Source organism: Petromyzon marinus, chromosome 36 (assembly GCF_048934315.1).
Source record: "Petromyzon marinus isolate PM22_M1 ecotype Great Lakes invasive population chromosome 36, UKy_Petmar_22M1.pri1.0, whole genome shotgun sequence".
NCBI lineage: Eukaryota > Metazoa > Chordata > Hyperoartia > Petromyzontiformes > Petromyzontidae > Petromyzon > Petromyzon marinus.
In genome coordinates this window covers 916,615-938,231 of record NC_133702.1, presented here as the reverse complement: position 1 = coordinate 938,231, position 21,617 = coordinate 916,615, and the positions used below count along the sequence as shown (strand labels likewise).

The following is a 21,617-nucleotide window of genomic DNA, read 5'->3' as shown; positions in this document are numbered from 1 at the left end:
GTGTTTTTTTTACTATATTTAAAACAATTTCTGTGCAGGGTTCCTCCAATTGAGACCAGAGTGCCCGCAGAAAGCGGCGCACTGGAGAGGCGGCGTAACAAACAAAAATCCACACGCACCTACTTACTGTACTGCACCACTTATGCGCAAAATATAACAACAAAGACTGATTTTTTATTCATATGGAAGTAGATACGTAGGCCGCGTGTTCGTGGACGTATGACGCCGCTTGGTAGACACAACAAAAAGTTCAAGAGGCACTGAAAGTGGCGGCTGTGGTGACATTTCAGGTGCACGGCTACAGCGGCCTCCAGCAAGGCGGGCGAGGGCCTCTCCTCGCGAGTTGACGATGCCCGGCGTACGGAGGGGCATTTGAAACGCGTTGGCATCGGCATTTTATGGGCACCACCGTGGGGAGATGTTAACTACCACGCCTGGTATACAGGAGGTCATGGGTTCAATCCCGACCCTGATGCCTGCTGCTGTATATTTGGTGTTTGCGTGTCTCTCCCGGTGGTCACGTTCATTTTTCTACAGGGCCTCTGGTTTTTTCATCCACATTTAGAAACGTGCTCTTTTAGAGTATGTGGCTGCTATAAATGTCCACGTGACAAGCCACTTTCTTGAGCTATTATTGGTGGCCAGGTCGCTTCTGAAAAAGAGATATATACAGCTCGGTGAGCCTTGCCTAGTAAAATAAATATATATCTCATGATGCAGGGAAGAGAACTGGCTGCTTTATAATTTAATTTGGCTTTCAGAAGCAGATTTTAACTTCCTGCGATGTTATGGATCATTCCGGCAATTAAAGTAAGGGAGCCCTCGATCTTTTTTTAATGCTTTGCAACTGAGGTTGCAAAAAAAGTGAATCCGTTTGTTCCGCCCGTAATGAGCAAGTCCACGGTAACCCCTGCAGAGACAACGACACGTTTGCAGACGTCACACACTCAATGCCAATGTCGGCGCACGCTTCGCCACGCAGTTCGACGCTCGAGGCTCTTGCAGTGATCATAGACAGGAGGCGTCTGCAGGCAGTGGACCAGTGACCTGTGACCCCCGGACCTCCCCCCACACGCAGGGGGCTACGCAGCGGGGCCTACTGAGGATTAGGGAGCCTTGGTCTCCCGGTCTCTTTGAAGTTACGCGCGCGGACAACAAAAACAAAGGTGCCTCGTATAGCCTTAACAGGCTGTTGGGGCAAGCGCTTAGCGAGTAGCACCTGTGAAGGCCGGCACGGCACACGAGGGGCGGATGGCCAGCACCATGCCCGACCGCCTTTGTCTCCCTATTAATGATGTTTAAGACACCGCAATAGTCACAGGTAGTGGCCGTGATCGGGAATCGAACTCATGAACGGACACCCATACATACGCACGCACACAAAAATGCACACACAAATATAAATGAAAATGTGCGTGCGTGCGTGCGTGCCGGAGTAACAATCTCGTTAACACTCCGACGCACATGCACTCGTGTGGCCACGCTATCTAATTACACACAAGTTGTTGCAATAATAAATACAGAGGTCTTCCTTTTAACCTGGAACATAGTGGCTGGCACGAGCACACGAGGGGGTGGTGTCACTCCCAGACACCTTTGTCACCAGGTACTCGTTCAAGGCTGAGTCGACCTAGAGGAGATCCACTGCCAGTAGCGCTGATGTTCTGCATGTATCACAGATCTAAAACCACTATATCACTCTTGGTGCCAGGCTGGGTACACTTTGAGGATACAACGGAGGGTATGGCTTTATGCTTAATGGGACTGACCCAAGGACTGTGAGTTAGCAGACTGGGGTGATTGCAAATTCACCAGTTGTGGTGTGTGTGTGTGTATATAAACACCACACTTTCTCTAACACATACTAAAACAAAGGACCTCTGTTAAGCCTTACAGATTGTCAGGCACGTGCTAACACAGACATGTGCTTGCATACTCTTAACACAGTCAAACCCCTCGACACACACACCCCGTACAACAGCTGTCATTCACCACTAAGCGGCCGTGACGTCATCACACTTGTGCCAGGATAGGTGCACTATGAGGCCTTCACGTGAAATACGGAAGGTTCGCTGGCAGACCCGGGTGTTATGAGTTGACCGACCGAGATGAACGGCAGATGCACCACCTGTGCGCTCCCCACTGTGCCAACACGTGCACACACTCACAAGCGACAAGTGTTCACACAGAAGCAAATTGCGTCACGCCGTACGCAACGCTCGAGCGAGAATGCTGACAAAACATCCACACGTGCACACCGCAGAGGAGGCACGCACGCACGCACCCCTCCTACAGGCCACCTGTGCAGCGACGAGCGAGTTAATCTCCCTGCTGACGTCGCTCTGCTCGGGACACCCATGGCTGCACGCGAGCGTAGCACTCGGCAAAGTCAGGGCCAGGTCAAGGTCGGTCTCCCTCGCGCGGCAAGAAATTGGGTGGCGCTCATCTCAATCCTGGTCACGCGCCGCTATTGCTGCAGACCGACCGCGTGCCTCTGTTCCGATTAGCACGGTTGGCTACATATGGTGCGTAAAGAAGTTCAACACACATACACACGGACTGCCCACACTTCTTCAGGCTGCTCATTCAGCACGACAGCACACGCTCGCGATGGGATAAACCGTCGCGAATCACGACGGTCTCGCGTTCATCTTGACCGATTAACCACCCATAACGCAGTGCGTAGGCGAGTGTCTGTGCGGGTGTTTCTATAGGCGTTCACAATCTAAACAGGGGTTGTGCCTACATAGTGCTTGGATGGGTGACCGCTATGCATACTTGGTTGCTGTAGGCTGTGGGGATACGTTATGGTCAGGAGGAGGGCATTGCAGCAGAAGCCACCGTTGTGCCGTATCGCTCCAAACGTCTCTGCTGGTACCCGCCTTCACAGAACCGCACTGGCCGGCGTGGTGAAGTATGGTCAAATGGCCCCACCCCTCCCCCGTACCAGATGGCGAGGCCGGGCTGCTGCTTCAGCACGCACACGGGGAGCGACGCGGCCGCCTGGAGATGCTCCCGCGCCTCCTCCTCACTGCCGCACACAGACACGGGGGGGGGAGACAAAGAGCCACAGAGTGAGAGACACAGAGAGTGAGAGAGACAGAGCCACAGAGAGAGACACAGCCACAGAGAGAGACACAGAGCAACAGAGAGAGAGAGCCAGAGAGACACAGAGTGAGAGAGACACAGCCACAGAGAGTGAGACAGAGCCACAGAGAGAGACAGAGCCACAGAGAGAGAGAGAGCCAGAGAGACACAGAGTGAGAGAGACACAGCCACAGAGAGTGAGACAGAGCCACAGAGAGAGACAGAGCCACAGAGAGAGAGACACAGAGAGTGAGAGAGACAGAGCCACAGAGAGAGACACAGAGCCACAGAGAGAGACACAGAGCCACAGAGAGAGACACAGAGAGAGACACAGAGCCGGGCGAGGTAGTTAACATCTCAACACAGGGCGCCCTGTGACCCCTTATCAACAAAACAACGTAGTGTCCTTGGAGATGACTGTACTCACAACTAAACAAGCGGGCACAACACCTCCTCCTTCGCATGTCCCCCCATATAAAAAGACAAACGTACTTAGATTTGGAAATAATTATTGTAAGCCGCTTGTTTATTTCGTTACTTATATTCTCCACAACAAAGCTCCGTGATTGTTCTGTGTTGTGTATCATATAGCTGCATGTCAAACTAGGACCCACGTCTAAGAGTCATTGTCTATAAAGACCGGCATTGGTTCCAGCGAGCCTGTGATGAGATGGTGAATGTCGAAACCGCTGGTGCTGAACCAGAGCGGTTGATATTATGCACCCCGAGAAGGCCGTGTGACTGATGAGATGCATCAAAAATATATATTTGTATGTGGAGCCACAGATCGGGGAGGGAGATTCACTCCATGTGTATAATGCTCATGTAAGCCAACTTACAAATCTAATAAACAAATACACTCCCATGGACTCGCGTGGCTAATTGATACCTTTACACAGAGGCTAACAAACACCCGTTGTTGTCTTCTGGGGTAATGCAAGCAACAGGAATTGGAGCCAATGGTGATTAAGCGAACATTGTAAACATATACTCCTAATGAGGTTAATAAGTAATGAAGGGTGTAATCAAGACACTGGCTTAAAGAATAATGAGGCTCACAGTCTTATACAAGCTTATCTCAGCAGCCACTATGCACTAAAAGTGTCTTTATTATTATGATGATGAATGTAGTCATCTTCCTGAATAGCACCTGCCACCAGAATGTGGAATTACCATTGCTGCACTGCTCCACGCTGATCTGAGATGCGTTGACTCTTACTTGACTTGTTATGATTAATGCAGAACATTTGGGCAAGCAGACTGTGTGTAGCAATGCTGTGTAAATCTTGTCCGCAACTCCGATGAACACAGCCAACATACAGTACATACATTGGCGTGCGGCAGGGGCGCAGTGTTCGTCACGCTTATTTACAAACGAGGCTACTTAGGTTCGATATTTCCCCAAGCCGTGGATAGTTTCAGGAGCAAGTGGTATCTGAATCTGCCTCGGGTCAACTCGGCCTGAACCACGAGATATTGGGTTGGCGAGCGTCATGGGGGCCAGCCTCCTCACGCCCCACAACAGCAGGGACTCGCCAACAGCACTTGGCCATCACCGTGTGTATGGTGACTGGGGAGAGGAGAGGGGGGGGGGTCTTTGTCTTGCATTTGCTGTACACCTCCGCACGTATTTATTATAACAACCAGTGGAGAATAACCGCAGGCAATGATTGACGATATTAAGAAAGGAAGCTACTAAAGTAGTGCTCGAGTTCGGTGGCAGGAGAGCAAGAGTGAGATACAACGACTGGAGGGACACAACGGTGAAGCGCAACAACACACGTGATGATGTACATGTCCGGTGTTTGTATATTTGTGGGAAAAAATACCCATTCTGGTGAGTTTGTTAATTGGCCAAATCAGGGGCATTCACATTACTGTAAGAGATAAATATTCCACTTGCACCCCCCAAGACCACACACACACATTACAAGCACACACACACACAGTGGAATTATAAATACAAATTCCAAAATCCTAGTCTCTGGCCAGAAAGGCAGCCCCACCTATTTTGGCTTCAGCGCCTTTATCAAGCCATCAAGGGAACTATTATGAACAATGGGACCTTTTATATTTATCTACATTTCAGACTGATAAGCCACCCAAGTGGGAGTTGGAGCCACTGCTTAATTATTTGTTTTTGTGACTACAGATAAGGGACTGCCACAGTTGTCTGCAGCTGGCCAGGCCTCTAGCAATCTGCAATTATTTCGCCTTCACGTGAATCACTCGCGCAAATTTTGTATTGCCCCCGGACTTTTCTTTGGCAATCCACAGGGTTGGCCACCATCTGGAGGTAATTTTGCCATTAGGCTGTGTAAATCTCTCATTGTATGCAAGGCCCCACAAGGTGTTTATCGGGGAGGCCTGTACGCTATCGCTGCCCCAGCCAGTTGTACCACGACCCTTTGTAAATCCACTGCTGGTTGAAGGCCTCCCCATGCCATGTCGGGTCATGAAGGTTGTTGACCAGATGGGGAAGGGTGTCAGGACCGGTTCAGATGTCACTCACCACCGACGTTCTCAAGCGGTTAAACTAAATCAACTTAGCCGTGGCCGGGAAAGAAACGTAGCAGGTCACTCGGTTTCGTAGCGCACTGTGCCAACCACTGCACCACCGCGCTCCAGTACCCAGCAATAATTGTAGAAGCAATGTTCGCTATCGTACACCAGCCTCGCAGCACGATGCTCAGAGTACTTCACTCACAATCGGGAGGCTGCGAGTTTAAATCCCGGCTGGGGAACGACTCGGCCCAGCGTCCCTTCGTGGTCGTTAAAACGAGTACTAAGTAGTGGCAAGCCAACAGCGGTCTTCCCATAGAGAGAACCGTAGCGTCAATGGGAATGTGCAATCTCCATCACTTGGTCAGGGGTCACCACCGGCGCAGAGTTCCACCTCACGCAGAGTGGAATTTATATTTAAAGGGACGACGATGATCTTGGCAGCGAGGTATCAGAATTAATATTACACCGATTATCTCAAAATAACGATGAAAACACTAAAAAAATGCCGATTAGGGAACACAAACTCAACCCGGGGCACAGTTTACATTTGGAACAGAAGGGCTAGACCTACACTCACGATCCTTAAAACAATTAAATTATGTTGTTATCGCAATGAGCAACTATGGAATGCTTACAAAACTTTTAAAATGCATCTTTAAAAGCAAGGCAATGCAAATCAACGCGGGCTTTCCCCATTATCGCCTTCAAGCCCACAGCTATCCTCCGCTGCCTGCGTTGCTTGATAACGACGTGAAAGCAGAGTGAGTAAACAGCTGTGGTGAGTAAACAGCTGTGGTGAGTAAACAGCTGTGGTGAGTAAACAGCTGTGGTGAGTGTAAACATCGCCGCCTTCTCTCCCTGCTCGCTCAAACGAGCACCGCGCAGGGGCCGCGAGTCAGCAACTGGACATTCCACATTCCCAGAGCGACGCCAGTCTGTTCACGCCACAGCTGTCGGTGGCATCACGCACAAGTTGTGCGCACGTGTGCTGAACTTCTTTCGCGCCGTATGTAGCCAACCGTGATGATCGCAAAGAAGATGGGTGTGAGCCGAGTCGATTGAACTTGCCACCTTCTCACTGCGAATCGAGCAGTTCTGGCTAACGACGCCACCTGGCAGGACTTGCCACGCTGGCAGGTACTACTTCATCAACAACTATTATTATAGTTGTACATCAACTACAATAATAGTTGATGTACTAGTAGTGGTATTATAGTTGCCATGTGGGCTGGGACAATTAACAGGGCTTAGCCACTCCTCCTCCACCCTAATCTCGGGTGCAGCCTCCCCGCTGCGTCACCTCACTGACGTCGTGGGGTCTGAAGCATGAGCGAGACTCAATCCCAGCAGGGTGAGCCTCATCTGCATGCGAACGAATGTCAAACAAACTGGCTAATCCGTCAACACAGGGCCTGGCTGTGACCAAGATAAACTTTGCTCGACTATCGAGCCCGCCCCAATAAGTTGGAGTTATTGTGCATGTTTACAAACGCAGTGTGCGTGTGAAGAGCGAGGACAGAGTGGTTGGCGTGCCACGCATGTGATGTCAGAACCAGTCCTGGACCTCTCCTAGGTTGGCTCGACACTAAATAAGTTATTGGTATCGAGTGGAGACATCAGCATTGGAGAGACAAAGGTGGACGGCCGTGGTGCTGGTTTGAGCCCCGTTGTGGCATTAATCGGTACTCGCTAACTGCACTTGTTCCAACCGTCTATGCATGCAACACGGGGGACCTTTGTCTTTGTATATGCATCCTAGTATATTTTTTTTTATTTCGTGTGTACGGTGTGTGCGTGTGTGTGTCGCGCGTGCATGTGATGTCTGTGTATGGTATCTGCACACGACAACGTGTGTGTGCGTGGCGACTTGGTCTGCTTGTACACCACGCTGTGCGCGTGTGTGATGTGTTGCGAGTTGCAAAGTTCATACATCGTGTGCATGGCCGAGTGCCCTGTGCCAGCCTGAGTGAGTGCTCGCAAACGGCGCTGGGCAGAAGGTGGGGGTCTTTGTCTTCTTGGACGCGCGGCGTTTTCCCTGTGTGCTGTGTTTTTTGCTTGGGAGTGTACACTGTGCTGCCTACGTGTAGTGCAGTACATACGTGGCCATCACACGCCTACACAATGACCCCCCCCAGCAGCTGCCCAGGTACAATTCCTGCCCACACTGCACCAGCAGCAGCTGCCAATGCAGTTAAATCTTGTCCCTGTCTCCCTGGGGCAACTCAGCCTGAAACAGGTAGGTGCCTGTTGGCATTGATGTGCCCGAGGCCAACAACGGGCAGACCAAAACAGCTGGGACGGCGTTGTCACCCCACCACCCCTAAGTGCCGTGCCGGCCTCGACAGGCGCTCGCTAACAGCGCCCTCCACGCGGCACTTCCAACGCGTCGCTCCCGGGCCAAGCGACGCTGCGCAAAGCACAGCCGCCCCCCCCATAAAAAAACCTCCAAAACCAGGCCCACATATAATACGAACCTCTGTCCCACTCCGATGTTTGCAATTGCCTCTTACATTCCAGAAATATTATTGAGAGCAGCTGAAAATTCACGCTGCCCTGTAGCTGGGGGGGGGGGGCTGGAAAGCAAAACAGGCCCGCTGGGCAAGAGCCCCCCCCCCTCCCCCGTCTCGGCTACATTTCAAAAGCGGCGAGCGAGGAAGCGAGGGAGCCGGACCAGTTAGTTGCCGGGCCCCGCTGAAGACCGACTGGTGACCCACGTGCGGGAGGAATGTGGAATTTCCACCACGAGCTCAGGGCGCCCCACGGAGATGAAATGCCGCTGTGCCCGGACTTTGCAAGTTATTTAAAAGCTCAATCAATGCAACGGTGTTTGAAATCTCTCCTTGACTTTAAGGATTTTTTTTCTCTCACGAGAACCCTGAAAGGTGAATAATAAATCATGGCTGGGTAATTGTGGCGTTTCTACTATTTTTTCTCTTTCACGAGGGGTCCCTGCCTTGAGGTGTTTTGACAAAATAGCTTTCGGCGTTTCTTTCATGTGGGAGAAAACCCCAAGCCTACGAGGGGATAACTCAAGAATTGGTTCCACAATCCCATGTCCTGGCCTCCTCACAGCCCAGTCGGTTTAGAGAGGTCACAGAGACACGTGTGATGCTCCAAAAACCCTTTACCTCCAAAAGCAATGGATTACAAAGCGCAAAATCTCTGTGTGAATCAAAAATAAAAGAAAGATTCCAACGGATCGTCTCTCTACCCAAACAACGCTCATCTGCATCGGCAGTCTCAACCAGACTGAAACTCCCACAATCCTATGGTTGCGGCCAGTGTCCCCATATAGGCCGCTCTTGAATACACACAAACAACATCAGCGGAGGGCCATGTGGTGCGGCTCCCCAGTGTCGCGACTGCTGCTGGGCTTTTATTGCGACGTTAATGTGCGTCCAGAGACCCTGTTAAGGACACAACAACTACCCTCTGCTCCTAACACAACAACTTGAATGCGTTTTCCACCTGTCCCGTAGTTTACAGCAGCCCTCCGCTACCAACGCCTCTTCAGTAACACCCATTGCTCATTTGAGAGTGCATCGTGCCCGTTCTTGTTCGATATCCAATAAACCGGGCCTCCCTGGACTTTAACAAACTGGTATGTTTGTATACACATTTAAAACCTTAACCTAATCCGTACAACTCTTTAACAAACACGTATTAATGTGCAAACGTTTACACTTCATTGGAGGTGTACTTGTTTACACTGAAGCCTTTGGGAATTAAACTTCTGAGACATAAGCCACCTGCAAAGCCTTAGCACTTGTACAGGCATTTTTATTCGGATGGCTCAACCCCAAAGCTTAAATCGTTTGACTGCACAGCAGCAATCATCTAAATAATTACAACTCTTCAAATTACATACAGTACCATTCACAGGAATATAAATAGTCTACAAAACTTCCAAGTGTCTTCCCTGAGGACATCAACATGGGGAGGTGCTAATTTCCTGTGGAAGCCCTCAAACAGTGGTGTAAATTCCACATTTCCATGGCGGGGGACAGTCTTTCCTTCGGAAAATAACTATTTCAATAAGCACTATTTACTCCCCACAAAGTGATACTACTTTTATTCACCCCCAGGATGCCGATGGATGATGATGGATGATGATGTTTGCTACATTCTCACCGTGAGTCGGGTGCTGCGATGACGGTGCCAGACCTGCCTGACTCCCATTATTGTTTTTTTAGTGCGGTGTCCTTCCCCGCACCTCCGATTAGCACGGGTGGCTACGTACGGTGCAGAAGAAGTTCAACACACACACACGGGACTCAACTTTTACTCAAAAAGTCACGCTTCTCTTGCCCATAATCGACACACAAATGGGAGCGGAGACCGGCCGACCAAGATTCGCGAAGCACTCAGTCGGCATTGAATGCAGATACTTCCAGATAATGTTTTTGTTATTGCACAGAGTGAACTCCTGCACTGCCGCCAAGTGGCTTGCGATTAAGATAATTGCACCGTGCAAGGCTGAGACCACATTAATTTAGCCGGCACGGTCATAGCATACCCCGCCTAGTACACAGTCAAACCATGGCAACAGAATTACTACAGCTGAATGTGTATAATACTATGTTCGAGCACATGGGCGCATAAACTGCCTTGAATACAAATGTATCTCAAGAAGACACACAATAGCTAACTGTAATCAAACAGTGAAGAAGTGATGCAAGTCAGAGCAAGTGCAGGAAGTTGACATATTTCATGCACGTGACCAGGATGAATGGTGACCTTCTGGTTGACGCAGAACAGATTCATATCAGTGTTCTGTACCTCGTAGCTGACAACCCAATGGGGATACCTTTTTTCAAGATCACGACTTACGATCCCAGCCGTTGATGTCTTTTCCCGTTGATTCGATCGCTTTGCGATGTTTCGGAGATTGGGTGACCTAAGGGCTCCTTCGCCCCACTCACAGTACATTACAACAGCACCACCGGGCCGCGGTGGCCAGATGTTATCTCTCTCGCCTGGTATGCAGGAGGTTGTTGGTTCGATCCAGACCCTGACGCCTGTATATTTGGAGTTTGAATTTTCTTCCCGTGGTCCCGTAGAGTTTTCTCCAGGTCCTCTGGTTTTTCCCTCCACATTTATAAACACGCGTTTAGATTATTTGGCTGCTTCTAAAAATTCCCACAAATGGAAATCCACTTTGTTGAGGTATCATTTGTGGCCAAGTCGCCTGTAGAAAAGAGCTTTATAGCTGAGTGGTTATTGACATTACCTATTCAAAGCAGCAATTGCAAAGCCTCTATTGGCAGCGGCCCTGATGTCCCGTTCATACAGTGCCCCACGTGCATCTGTTGCTGCTGCTGTGCATTAAATATTTACTGAGCGTCACCGAGCGGGTTTAATGACGCAATACTCCCCGAGCTTACAAAACTCACAACATACAAATTACAGGCGAGTTAAAAGTCAACGTCTCCCCCCCACCCTCCAATGGCACGGTGAGCAAAATGTATCGACGTAACTTTACGCTTTCAGTGAATTCGCCAGACAGAGCAAGGCACACCGTCAAACACTGCAAATGCCGAATGTGTCAAAATATTTAAAGTTACATCAAAGGCGATCAAACAAGGCGGTTGCGGAGGCTGGATTGGGGTGGTTTTTATTCCCACTTCTCCAAGAACCGTCAGCAAATTGTCTTTGGCTCTTACGAGTACTGGGCATTTAAACCGAACCTTTAAAAATCAAAACTTGTATCTCTTTGCTCAAACGAGCGAGAGGGGGAAGGGAGGGGGGTCCATCTCTGTCAGTGGCCATGAACCAGGGGTCAAAATTCCACATTCATATGAAAGGGACCTGTATCTCCACAGGATAAGTGCTTGTTGACTTCCCACAAAATCAATGTTCATTTTGCCAGCCCCAAAGTGATGATGGGCTTCAGGAAACTGTGCTTACACTCGACACAATAACTTTATGCGACGATTATTACAGTTTTATCACGTGCTCCTGTTCTACCGCACGCCGAGTCTCCATTGTAATTATGATGGCAGCACCAAGGTCACATGTTCTTAACCGGCAGGCTGTTTTCATACTTTTTGAAAGCACTTAATGAGACGAATGTACAATTGCATTTTTTGTTCAAAGCTGCGTTAACAAACTGGGAGGTGCATCTGGACATCTTTCAGCTCCCACTGGCCACCAGTGAGGAGCTCTGTACACAGTTGTAGAACTCCCACACTCACAGAGGCTGTGGTCGCCTTGCTGCCACCCAACATTGGAGGGCGGTGGAGTAACACATCTCCCTTCCATGGTCGACAAACATCGATTACCACTTTGGAGGTACTCAGCAATGGTCACCGTATACTGTGACTGGCCCCAGTCATAGGAATGTGGAATTTTACTCGACTGGCCCCAAGGAAGGTACTTAGAGGTAAACAGAACTCGATTGTTGATTTAAGCAAAAACACTTTGACTTCACCAAAGATTACATCGCTTGAAAGAATATTAAAAACAAAGAGGTGGCCAGATAGGTATACTGCTGCGATTCGTGTGTCAGTGCAATTAGCCAGCAATCCTGAGAGCCTGGGTTCAAATCCCATTCCAAGGTCAAACCAGGTTCTCATGAACCAATAGTCTGGTGGTCTAAGCCCAGGCTGAGGCATTCAAATTCATTCCAGACCCCCCTATACAAATGATGAGGCCTCATTCTTTAATCACCAATAATTATTATCGTGGGTCTTTGTCCAACATCCTTCTGTGGTATCCCTCAAGGGCCACTTAAGAATGGGCCGTGTTGTTTATGAAATCCTGTCCACTCGCCTCTCCCTGCGACTAGGGGAACACACGGTGGGTGTGGTGGGTGCTCTCCAACGAAACGAGCCAGCTCTTCAAACTAATCTGCAGCAGCACCGGGACCGACGGGGGGAGGAGGGGGGCAGCGGAGGGGAATGTGACATTCATTTTAAACAAACGTCAGACCGGCCAATTTAAACGGCGACGTTTCCCAAAACAGCGCGCAGGGCCTTCTCCGCGCACAGACGCACAGGCAACTTGTCATCATTCCCCTCCGTCGGTGATACTCAACAACAGCAACAACACAGCGGCTCCTGGCCTCGAAGCTTTCCCCCCCCCTCCACCTCCCCAACCAATGCAGCCTAGACCCATGTGCTCAGAGAACTTGGCTCGACCATCGGTATATCGCAAGTTCAATTCCCGGGTGATGTCGGCTCGTCCAATCATCTCTCCACGACTGATAAAATTATCAGGAGCACCGTTTTTCAAAAGACACGGAAGTCTGTTCCCACGTGGACTGGTCCCCTACCATGGAGATGCTGAATTGCTACTGCTGGCTCAGTGGAGAAGGGCACCATACAAAGGAGGCTGGCCACATCGTGGTCTTCCTCTCGCTCTCGCACTTTCGTCAACGCACCCAGCTCGTCACAGAAACGAACCGCTATTGACACTGCCCCAGGTCATCGCAGCTCCGTGCCAGAGACTCGAGACCACACATCACGCCGGGCCACAACTCCTCCACGCTTGCGGGGCCGAAAGCTCACCGTGCAAACAAGCAGCGCTGCAGTGGTGGGCGGTGTGCGGTGGGTACACGGTTACACAGCAAAACGGAGACGAGTGTTAATGGATGTCTGGTGGGGAAAATGCAAATACCTTGTGTAGTCGCCTTTAGCCTCCTGCAAAACAATAAACACAGCAAAGGGTTTTAATCATCAACATAGCAAACATGCAAACACACACACACAGCAATCACGCACGAGACAACGCGCATCAAGATCTGGGTACAGTGGCACGCTTTAAATCCCCCCCACCCCCGCACACTGGAGGCAGGGTTGGTGGATCACGCAGAGATCAACACGTGTGCTGCATGAACTCTAAACCTACCGAGTCTCCCCAAATCCAAGACTTGAGCACCATGCCACGAGATAGGCAATGCCACAGACTGCAGGGTCATCACAGCCGATTCTGCCGATGCCACTAGACTCGCTCGCGCCATTAGTTAAATATCCACCCCAACGGTGTTCCTCCGTTTGGCTTCAGGCCCTTCCTGCCTTGGTTGCCGATCCCTGGGTGGCGGTGGCAGAGCTCTCCGCTCTCATGGACACAAGCCCCACTCATCACAACCTGCTCCTCCAATTCTTCTCTTGAGACAACACGGCTGTAGCATTACAAGCATTTACTCCAAGGACCTGGGGTTATATTCTAGTTTGCTTTGTTAAAGAGTCCAGCAGCACAGTGACCAACAGAGTAACAGGCATCATTCCTGTCACTCAACACTCTCTACGGGTTGCGTAGCGGGTCCGGCGAAGCTCGCCCCCAGCCCCTGTGCATCAGGCCCCACGTTACCCAGGCACACGCAGCATCCCCACCTGGCGTACACGATACCCCTGCATGCCGGGACGCTCCGTTGACAGCAAGCGCGCGCAGACGAAACCGTACACTTGAGCCAGATTCATAAATTAAGCAACGGCTGATGAACTATTGACGAAACGTCCTTTTGTGGGTGCCTTCTGGGTCACGCGCTCAAAGGGCCCCCCCCCAACCCCACCCCCCCCCACCCCCCCGTTGTGAAGCGGAGTCGAGAGCGGCCCCCGCCACCGCGCAACCGCAAAGCCGCGTTGTTCCGCATCTCTGAGCGCCCGGGGGAATTTAGATGTCACCGCTCGGGCGCAGGCGAGGGGTGCACCACCACCTCTCCTCGGTGAACGCGAAACTTTTTTCCTGCCGTTCAAATCCCCGAACGGCAGCAGCGCCTCCGAAAGAGTCAATCGCGTTAAAGCGGTCAGCGTTCGAGCAGCACGGGGTTCGTATCTTGCTTGCTTTTTTAGAAACGTGGGGTGGCTTGGCGAATCGTGCAGATCTCCGTAGGTTGCTGCACTGTTGTGTTTGGATCGCTTGAATGCAAACCCCATGGCAAAACGTTGGTTCCCTCCGGCTGCCGGCTGTTTCCTCACAAGTGCATAACGCACAGAGAGAAATCGGTCAAATATCCCAAGGCGAGACTCTTATAGCAAAGAGTGTTTGGATGAATTGAAGCTCCGCCGGACGAATAAAGGACATTAATTACGATTACAATAAGGAAATATGAGCACGTGTGTGTGCGTGGTTACTCTACACACCACCCAAAGGGAGAACGTTTACAAGCACACAGAGATATCGGTACGAACGCAAAGGATGCCGTTCGAATCTAAAACCCTCAAACAAAAGCAGAACCGGATGTGGAGCGACCCTCAAGGGGAGAATCACAAAACCCGCCTTGGAACCCTTTCAGAGTGTAATATTGCGTCTACTAAGCCACACGTGCTTCACTTGCAGCATGTTTGCATTGGCAAAGAGCATCAAACTTGGCAACAACAAACAATGTACAATGTAACTGTGGTCTTGGCCAAACATCGCAATGCAGGAACATGTCCTGCACTTTTCCAAAAATGGGATTACACACATGGCAGCACCTCCTACGTACGGTGCGAAAGAAGTTCAACGTCCATGCACGGCAACATCGCCCACCCCCTGCTACGAAACCTTGGCAGGACCCTCCTGTAAATGAGTCTTGCGACTCAGCGAGGCGTGCGTGGGTAGACAAGTGTGTTCGTAGTAATACTACTGATGCGTCTTGGGTAGGTGACCAGGAGTCGAACCCAAGGTGGTTTCGCAGCGTTGCTGGCTCAGGTTGACCCCCGCGAGCCATCTCCTGACATCGGGTATCAGTTTACAACCACTCAGAGAGCTCTAAAGTTTACCAAACCATTTCCTAGAGCTAAATACATTCCAGCCCTTATACATGAATATTGAACAAAGGTGTGCACTGTGTCTAAATGCAGACGGAATGTTGTTAAACAGAAATGAGAGCGCACACGCGCGCTCACACACACACAAACACAAGTGTACACCCCCCATTTAAACACTCAAACTCGAGCACACACGTACAACATCACACACACACAGAGAAACAAAGACCCCCTATCACTGCCTTACAGACTGTTGAGGTGGGTGCTGTTCTCGGGTACCTATTAAGGTTGGCATGGCACACGAGGTGACTCAAGCGGCGTCGCACCACGGCTGGTTGGTTACACACCGAACCAGGTACTCGTTTACAGCTGAGCCTACTGAGAGGAAGCCCGGGAGAGATTCAGTCTCCATTGCCACTGATGTTGTAGATAGCTAGGAATCAAACCCAGGTTGCAGCCATGCGTGGTCCACTACACCGCCCCAAACACACACACACAAAACAAAGACAAACATCTCCCCCTCCCATATAGCCTTTAACTGAGCAATAGGGCAAGTGCTGTTCGCGAGCACTATGAAGGCCGGCAGGAAACACCAAAGGGTGGGTGGCCAACACCCATCTGTGTCTCCCCAGCGCTGAGGTTTTCTGCACACTGCACCAGATACTCATTTCAGGCTGAGTCGATCTAGTGGAGGCCCATGGGACTAGAACTCGGGTCACCGGGTTCGTAGAGCGACACGCCAAATGCTGAACTGCCGCTCCTCTCACACACACAGATGTGTACACACACAATCACATACACGCTCTCCTTATGCATCAAAATCCCACTTAACCTTGCAGTCTGGTTAAGCGCAACAAAGCGAACCAAATAAACCCTGGCAGTACAAACACGTTGCTGGTCTCAAGGTTTGTTTATGAAAAGTGCCCTCCAGTCAAATCTCTACCCAGAAACGCCACACTGAGCATCTATCAGTTTATCTCAGCCAGGGTTGTTCGGCCAATAGCCTTATTGAGTGTTCACGTGTGGAATATAATTACACTTTATTCACGGTCACTTTCACGTTTTATTGCATGCATCATTTGACTCGTGCCCTATATATATGCATGCTAAAAGCAAGATAATATCTTTCCCACGCAAGGTGGATTTCCATCAGCTGCCAAACAACTATGCCAGCCAAGAAATAACATCAAAGGATAAGTGCCATGATAAAAAAGTTCAACTCAGGCTTTTAACAACAGAGAGAGTGGCTGTGTCTGCAAGAGAGACGCAGAACACAGAAGCACCGCTGCACACAGACAGAGAGAAACTCCCCACACAAGCCCCATGCAGTCACGGTGGCTTGGACGGAGCTCAGAACATATATTTGCCCCAACATGGGCATTGTGGGGTGAAATATAAGAATTATTAGAGACCATTGTGGGGGTTTTTAGTTTCTAAAGATTTTGGCGTTTAAACACCATGATCTTCCGTTACGCACCGATTACGCAAGGAACAATCTCGTTTGTATCGTCATGAAAACCCACGTGATGATGATCGCCGTGGTGCTGCAGATCGTCTGATTGACAAAGCCACAACAACCACAATGGTGTATTCAAGTAAAACGTTACAGCCCCTTTCCGACAAGCCACTGCTGGATCAAGGCCTCCCCACGTCGTGTCAGGCATGGGAGGTGTTTGGCTCAGGACCGGTTTCGCCACTGATGTTAGCCGTGGCCCAAAATCTAAACGCAGGTCACCGCACTAACCACCCCCAATGTTTGACATGCATATATAGTAATTTATTTTACTCAGGAATGGTCACTGAATCTCCACACCGTTTTTTTTCAGAACGGCCTTGCTTATATTCCCCCCCCCCCCCCGCCAAATTTAACCTTAAGGACTAGTTCGTATGTAGAAATAAATTGGTTTAGCTGGAGAATAATCACACACAAGGAGTAAGCGCTCAGCTCTACAGATGCGAATCATGATCCCACTTGTCATCTCCTGGCCATCTCGCAGCTCAGCAGATGTGGAGGGTCACAGCACGTCGACAATAATGACCCACCCACTGCACATCCAGAGCGCTGGGATGTAGCAAAATGCAACTGAGACCGCAATAAACACAAAATAGCAATCACGAAAAATGCGTCTCCATACCGAGGATGTGGTTCGCGGAGAATTACTGCAACCCTTTTGTGGTTTGGGAGTCTCTGGTTATTCCAAAAATGTTCAGTGAGAGATTAATGAAAAATGTTAAGCAGGACTCCCGCCTGTGAAAAGTCTCCGCTCATAAATGGATCGCCGTTATCGCTCGTATCTTATTCACCTTTGTATCCACTTGCACCAGATGGCAGTGCTTCTTGCTTTTAACGGGGTCCCATGGTTCATATGGAGTGCTCTTGCCAATAGCGTCTGGTAAAGCCAGCAGCAATTGTTTAACAAGTCTGACGAGACATGGAAATTTTAAAACTGGTCTAGAGTTTGCCTACTTTAACCAAATGCTTCGTTAAAATAATTGTCTGGAAAACGAACAGACAGATGGACTAACATGTAAAGTTTATTTTTTTGTGGAGACATAGAACAGAGTTCACTCGCACTTGCTTTTAGCAGATGGCAGGCACACTCCGAGCGATAACAATGATAGCATTGCACTAAACATGCATGAGCGGGCAGGTGTGGTACTCAATCAGGAGCCTGCGACTCCACACAAGCCGAGCGACGCAGCGGCCAGCACCACCGAGCACCGGCAGGTGAGGCCCTACACAGGTGCGTGTGCGCGTGCACGAACGGCGCAACGCCTCTCACCTGCAGCGCGTACGCGGCCAACGCAAACGCCGTCTCGGTGTCCACTTCGACCTGGCCCTGCACGGCACGGAGGGGGACACGGGGGAGCAGCGGCAGCGGCAGCAGCAGCACGGGCGACAGCTGAACACCGACTCGCACAACACAGATCTCTCTCCCTCCCCCCCACCAGCCCTGCTGCACGCAGAAGATGAACCCACCCAGAGGCACCGGCCCCGGGGAGGAGCCAGGACTGTTCCATTTTCAACCGGTGAGCAGGGGAGCGGTGGGGGGGGGGGGTTGAGATGTTGGGGGATGTGGAGAGATCTTACTCACTTGGTAGAGCTCGCCTCTTGCTGACGTGCGCAACTTTGCACGCAGCGGTAGAGACCCCAGGGTGAATCAGGCTCTGCCTGGCCACATTAGGTATGGGGCGATGCTCATCTCTGTAAGCTGCTCTCTGAAACATTGGTGGAAATTCCATATTGCCATGGCGGTGGCTAGTTTTTCCACTGCACAGCCACCGTTGAATTCCCATAAAGTGGGAAGAGTTTATTCTACCCCAGATGAACAGTCCGATTTAAACCCTGACCAGGATTTTAACTTGCATGAAAAGGCATTGCGGTGGGTCTACTCGCGAAACAATGGATTCTGTGTCGATTTTGGTGTTCGCTTATCAGGCACGGCACAGAATTGCTCATAAATATTGTGTGACATGTTTGTTAATTTAGGTCCAAAGCTGTCTGTGGCTTAAGACCATCAGAACACGTGGCCATGAATGATAATTTGAACATCACCGGCATTGTGATCAACAGAATCCCACAAAACATGATCCTAAAACTCAAGCAAATTATTACAATTTAACGGCATCGCTTATAGCCTGTGGCTCATCGGGATCTACGTGTGAAATGCATCTTGCAAGTGTAAATTATTATTATATTTAGCTACCAGGCAGCTAAAATAAAAGAGCTGGGAATACAGGAAAGACATTGTGCATTTGTTATGAGTAACAGATGCGGGATCTGTGCAGAAGGAAGGAAGCGATGGCGGGGTGTGGTGGAAGCAACTGGCAATCTTTAAGAGTAAATAAAGAACTAATATGAAACTATAAACTATTTTTATTTTACCAGGTAAGGCCCACTGAGCTATCTAGCTCTTTTCAGAAGCGACCTGGCCACAAATCATAGTCCAATGAAGTGGCTTATTGCGGAAATGTATAGCAGCCAAATATTCTAAATGCATGTTTCAGAATGCGAGGGGAAAACCCGGATGACCTAGAGAAAAATCAACGCGAACAGGGGAAGAACATGCAAACTTCAAATATACAGCAGCAGCAGCAGGCGTCAGGGTCGGGATCGAACCCACGACCTCCTGTACACCAAACGAGGTAGTTAACATCTCCTAGCCACCGCAGCAGAAAACAGACATTCTGCCAAGGTGCAGCAGTTACCAAACTGGACTTCCAGACATCGCCGGTTTGTCCTCTCTGCCAGGGGAAGTTAAAACAACGGAGCTGCTGCTGCTGCTGCGGCGACTTTCGTGAATCTGCCCAGGGGTAGCGATGGGTTACGGTGAGTCGAGAGGCAGTCCCACAAGCGGTGGAGTAAAGTGTGGGCACTTCCCACTCTTCCAAGACATCCGGGCCAGCGTGGAAGAGGAGGCCAAACACCCTGGGAAGCGGGCTGTCACTCTGGAGCGAGCACTTTCAGGACTGCGCCTTGACCTCTTTTTACATTGAAAAGCATTTCCTTTGAGTTGACCGTATTTACGTGTACGTGTGTGTACGCGTGTGTACGCGTGTGTACGCGTGTGTACGCGCGTGTGCACGTGTGTACGTGTGTACGTGTGTACGTGCGTGCACGCGCGTAAGTGTGTGCGCGTACGTGCGTGTACATGCGTGTGCATGTACGTGCGTGTGTGTGCGCGTGTGTGCACGTACGTGCGTGTACGTGCGTGTGTGTGTGTACGTGACTGCATGTTTGCAAGTGTGTGTACTTGTGGGGAGCTGCAGTGGATGTGGTTTGTGCGCTGCACTACAAACCCGACGACCCGAGTTAGATTCTTGCTAACGATCAATAACAGTGGTTATGTGCATCAGTCCTGGGCCTCCCCTAGGTCGACTAAGCCTTAAATAATGACGTGGTACTTCGTGTAAACATCAGCACTTGGGAGAACAAAGGCGGACCGGGCGTGGTGCTGGACACCCACCCCCTCGTGTGCCTTCGTAAGTGCCCGCTAATAGCCATGTTGGGGGAGCTTTGTCTTTTCCGTACGTGTGAGCATGTCTGTCCGTATGCGTGCACGTGTGTGTGTGCACGTGTGTGTGTGCACGTGTGTATATGCTCCACCACGTCTGTGGCTGGATGTGCTAGTATTGTCCTTCCCCGCACTTTGGAATAGCACGATTGGCTACGTACGGTGCAAAAGAAGTTCAACACACATACATGTACGTGTGTGTCTGGGGATCCGGTGGCCGGAACGTGCTTCTGCCGTCGTCATAATCATCATTATTATTATCCAAGCTGTGGGGAGTCTCGACTCACGCCAGCCACCGTAAGAGCCGAAAATGAGTTAAAGAGCAGCAGCGGCAGCGATTCGCAGGGGCGCGCCGCTAATCCTCGCCCCCTCCCTCGCCCCCGGGCTCCGCGCCAACTCAATTACTGCGCGCGATGTTTTTAAGGTGGAGAGAGAAGGGTGCCCCCCCTTCCCCCCCGTGCTTTGCACTTAGAACAGCGCTAATGTTGTGGCCCTTTGTTGAATTCAGCCCGACAGTGCTTGTTGTGCAGCATTGCTTTTTTTTTCTTTCATTGAACAGTGCCCCATAGTTTAGACGGAGTGCTCTCACCAATAACTTCTGGTGACCCGGCTAGCAGTTGTTTAACACGTCTTCTGACGCTGATGATGAGACCTAGAAATTTCAAAACGGGTGCAGGGCTGGCTTGCTTGCTTAAACGAATGCTGATGGATAATAATGGTCTTTAAAGCCAAGAGGCTGAAGGACTTAAACATAATTTAGTCCTTGAGCTTTTACAAAAGTTTTTACCCGTAACATCCAACAGTTTGAGTGCTTGTTCCACTTAACCAGGTTGTGTGCACAGGCGTCATCATCGTCATTCTCAAAATCTAATCAAGATCAATTAATCAGTCGCTCTTCGTGGGAAGTCTAGGGTGGTAATCCAGCAGAGAGACTGGCCCTTGCCATAGGAATGTGAATTGTTACCACTCCGGGCTGGTAATGGATACGAGTATTTGTTCAATGCTCCTCTGAGCCGGTAGACACTTTTAAATTTTGATTCACAAACTCCTTAGGGAAGCACAACTTCAGTCGAACTAAAAATGAACACGAGTGGACTGATGAACGCCATCAGATCAGCATGGAGGCAGCACCGCTGAGATTCTGAGTCTGCATCTCCAGCCACTGACCACTTTGGTGAAGCCTTGACGTTTGTTCAAAGTTGATCGACTCAGCTCAGTCGCTAGTGGCTGTGTTTAATGTACACATTGAGATTTGTTGGGTTTTTTTCGATCTTTAATTAGCAAACTGCAATAAGGGTAAAATATTTTGTATTATCTT

The 21,617-nt window shown here is 50.1% G+C and overlaps 1 protein-coding gene across 8 annotated transcripts in view; it reads right to left on the bottom strand.

Annotated features, from left to right (window-relative positions):
* Window positions 1-21,617, bottom strand: part of LOC116949426 (FERM domain-containing protein 4B-like) — a 138,172-nt gene that overhangs the window by 43,180 nt on the left and 73,375 nt on the right. For 7 of the 8 annotated variants that reach the window (XM_076071995.1, XM_076071994.1, XM_032966759.2 and 4 more), the window contains exons 6-8: window positions 18,068-18,124; window positions 13,210-13,232; window positions 2,948-3,031 (exon numbers count right to left, since the gene is read on the bottom strand). In XM_076071995.1, the coding sequence (XP_075928110.1) occupies window positions 2,948-3,031; window positions 13,210-13,232; window positions 18,068-18,124 (164 nt within the window). Of the gene's footprint in view, window positions 1-2,947; window positions 3,032-13,209; window positions 13,233-13,925; window positions 14,064-18,067; window positions 18,125-21,617 lie in introns of those variants that run through there. The other variant, XM_032966762.2, reaches the window with a different exon arrangement.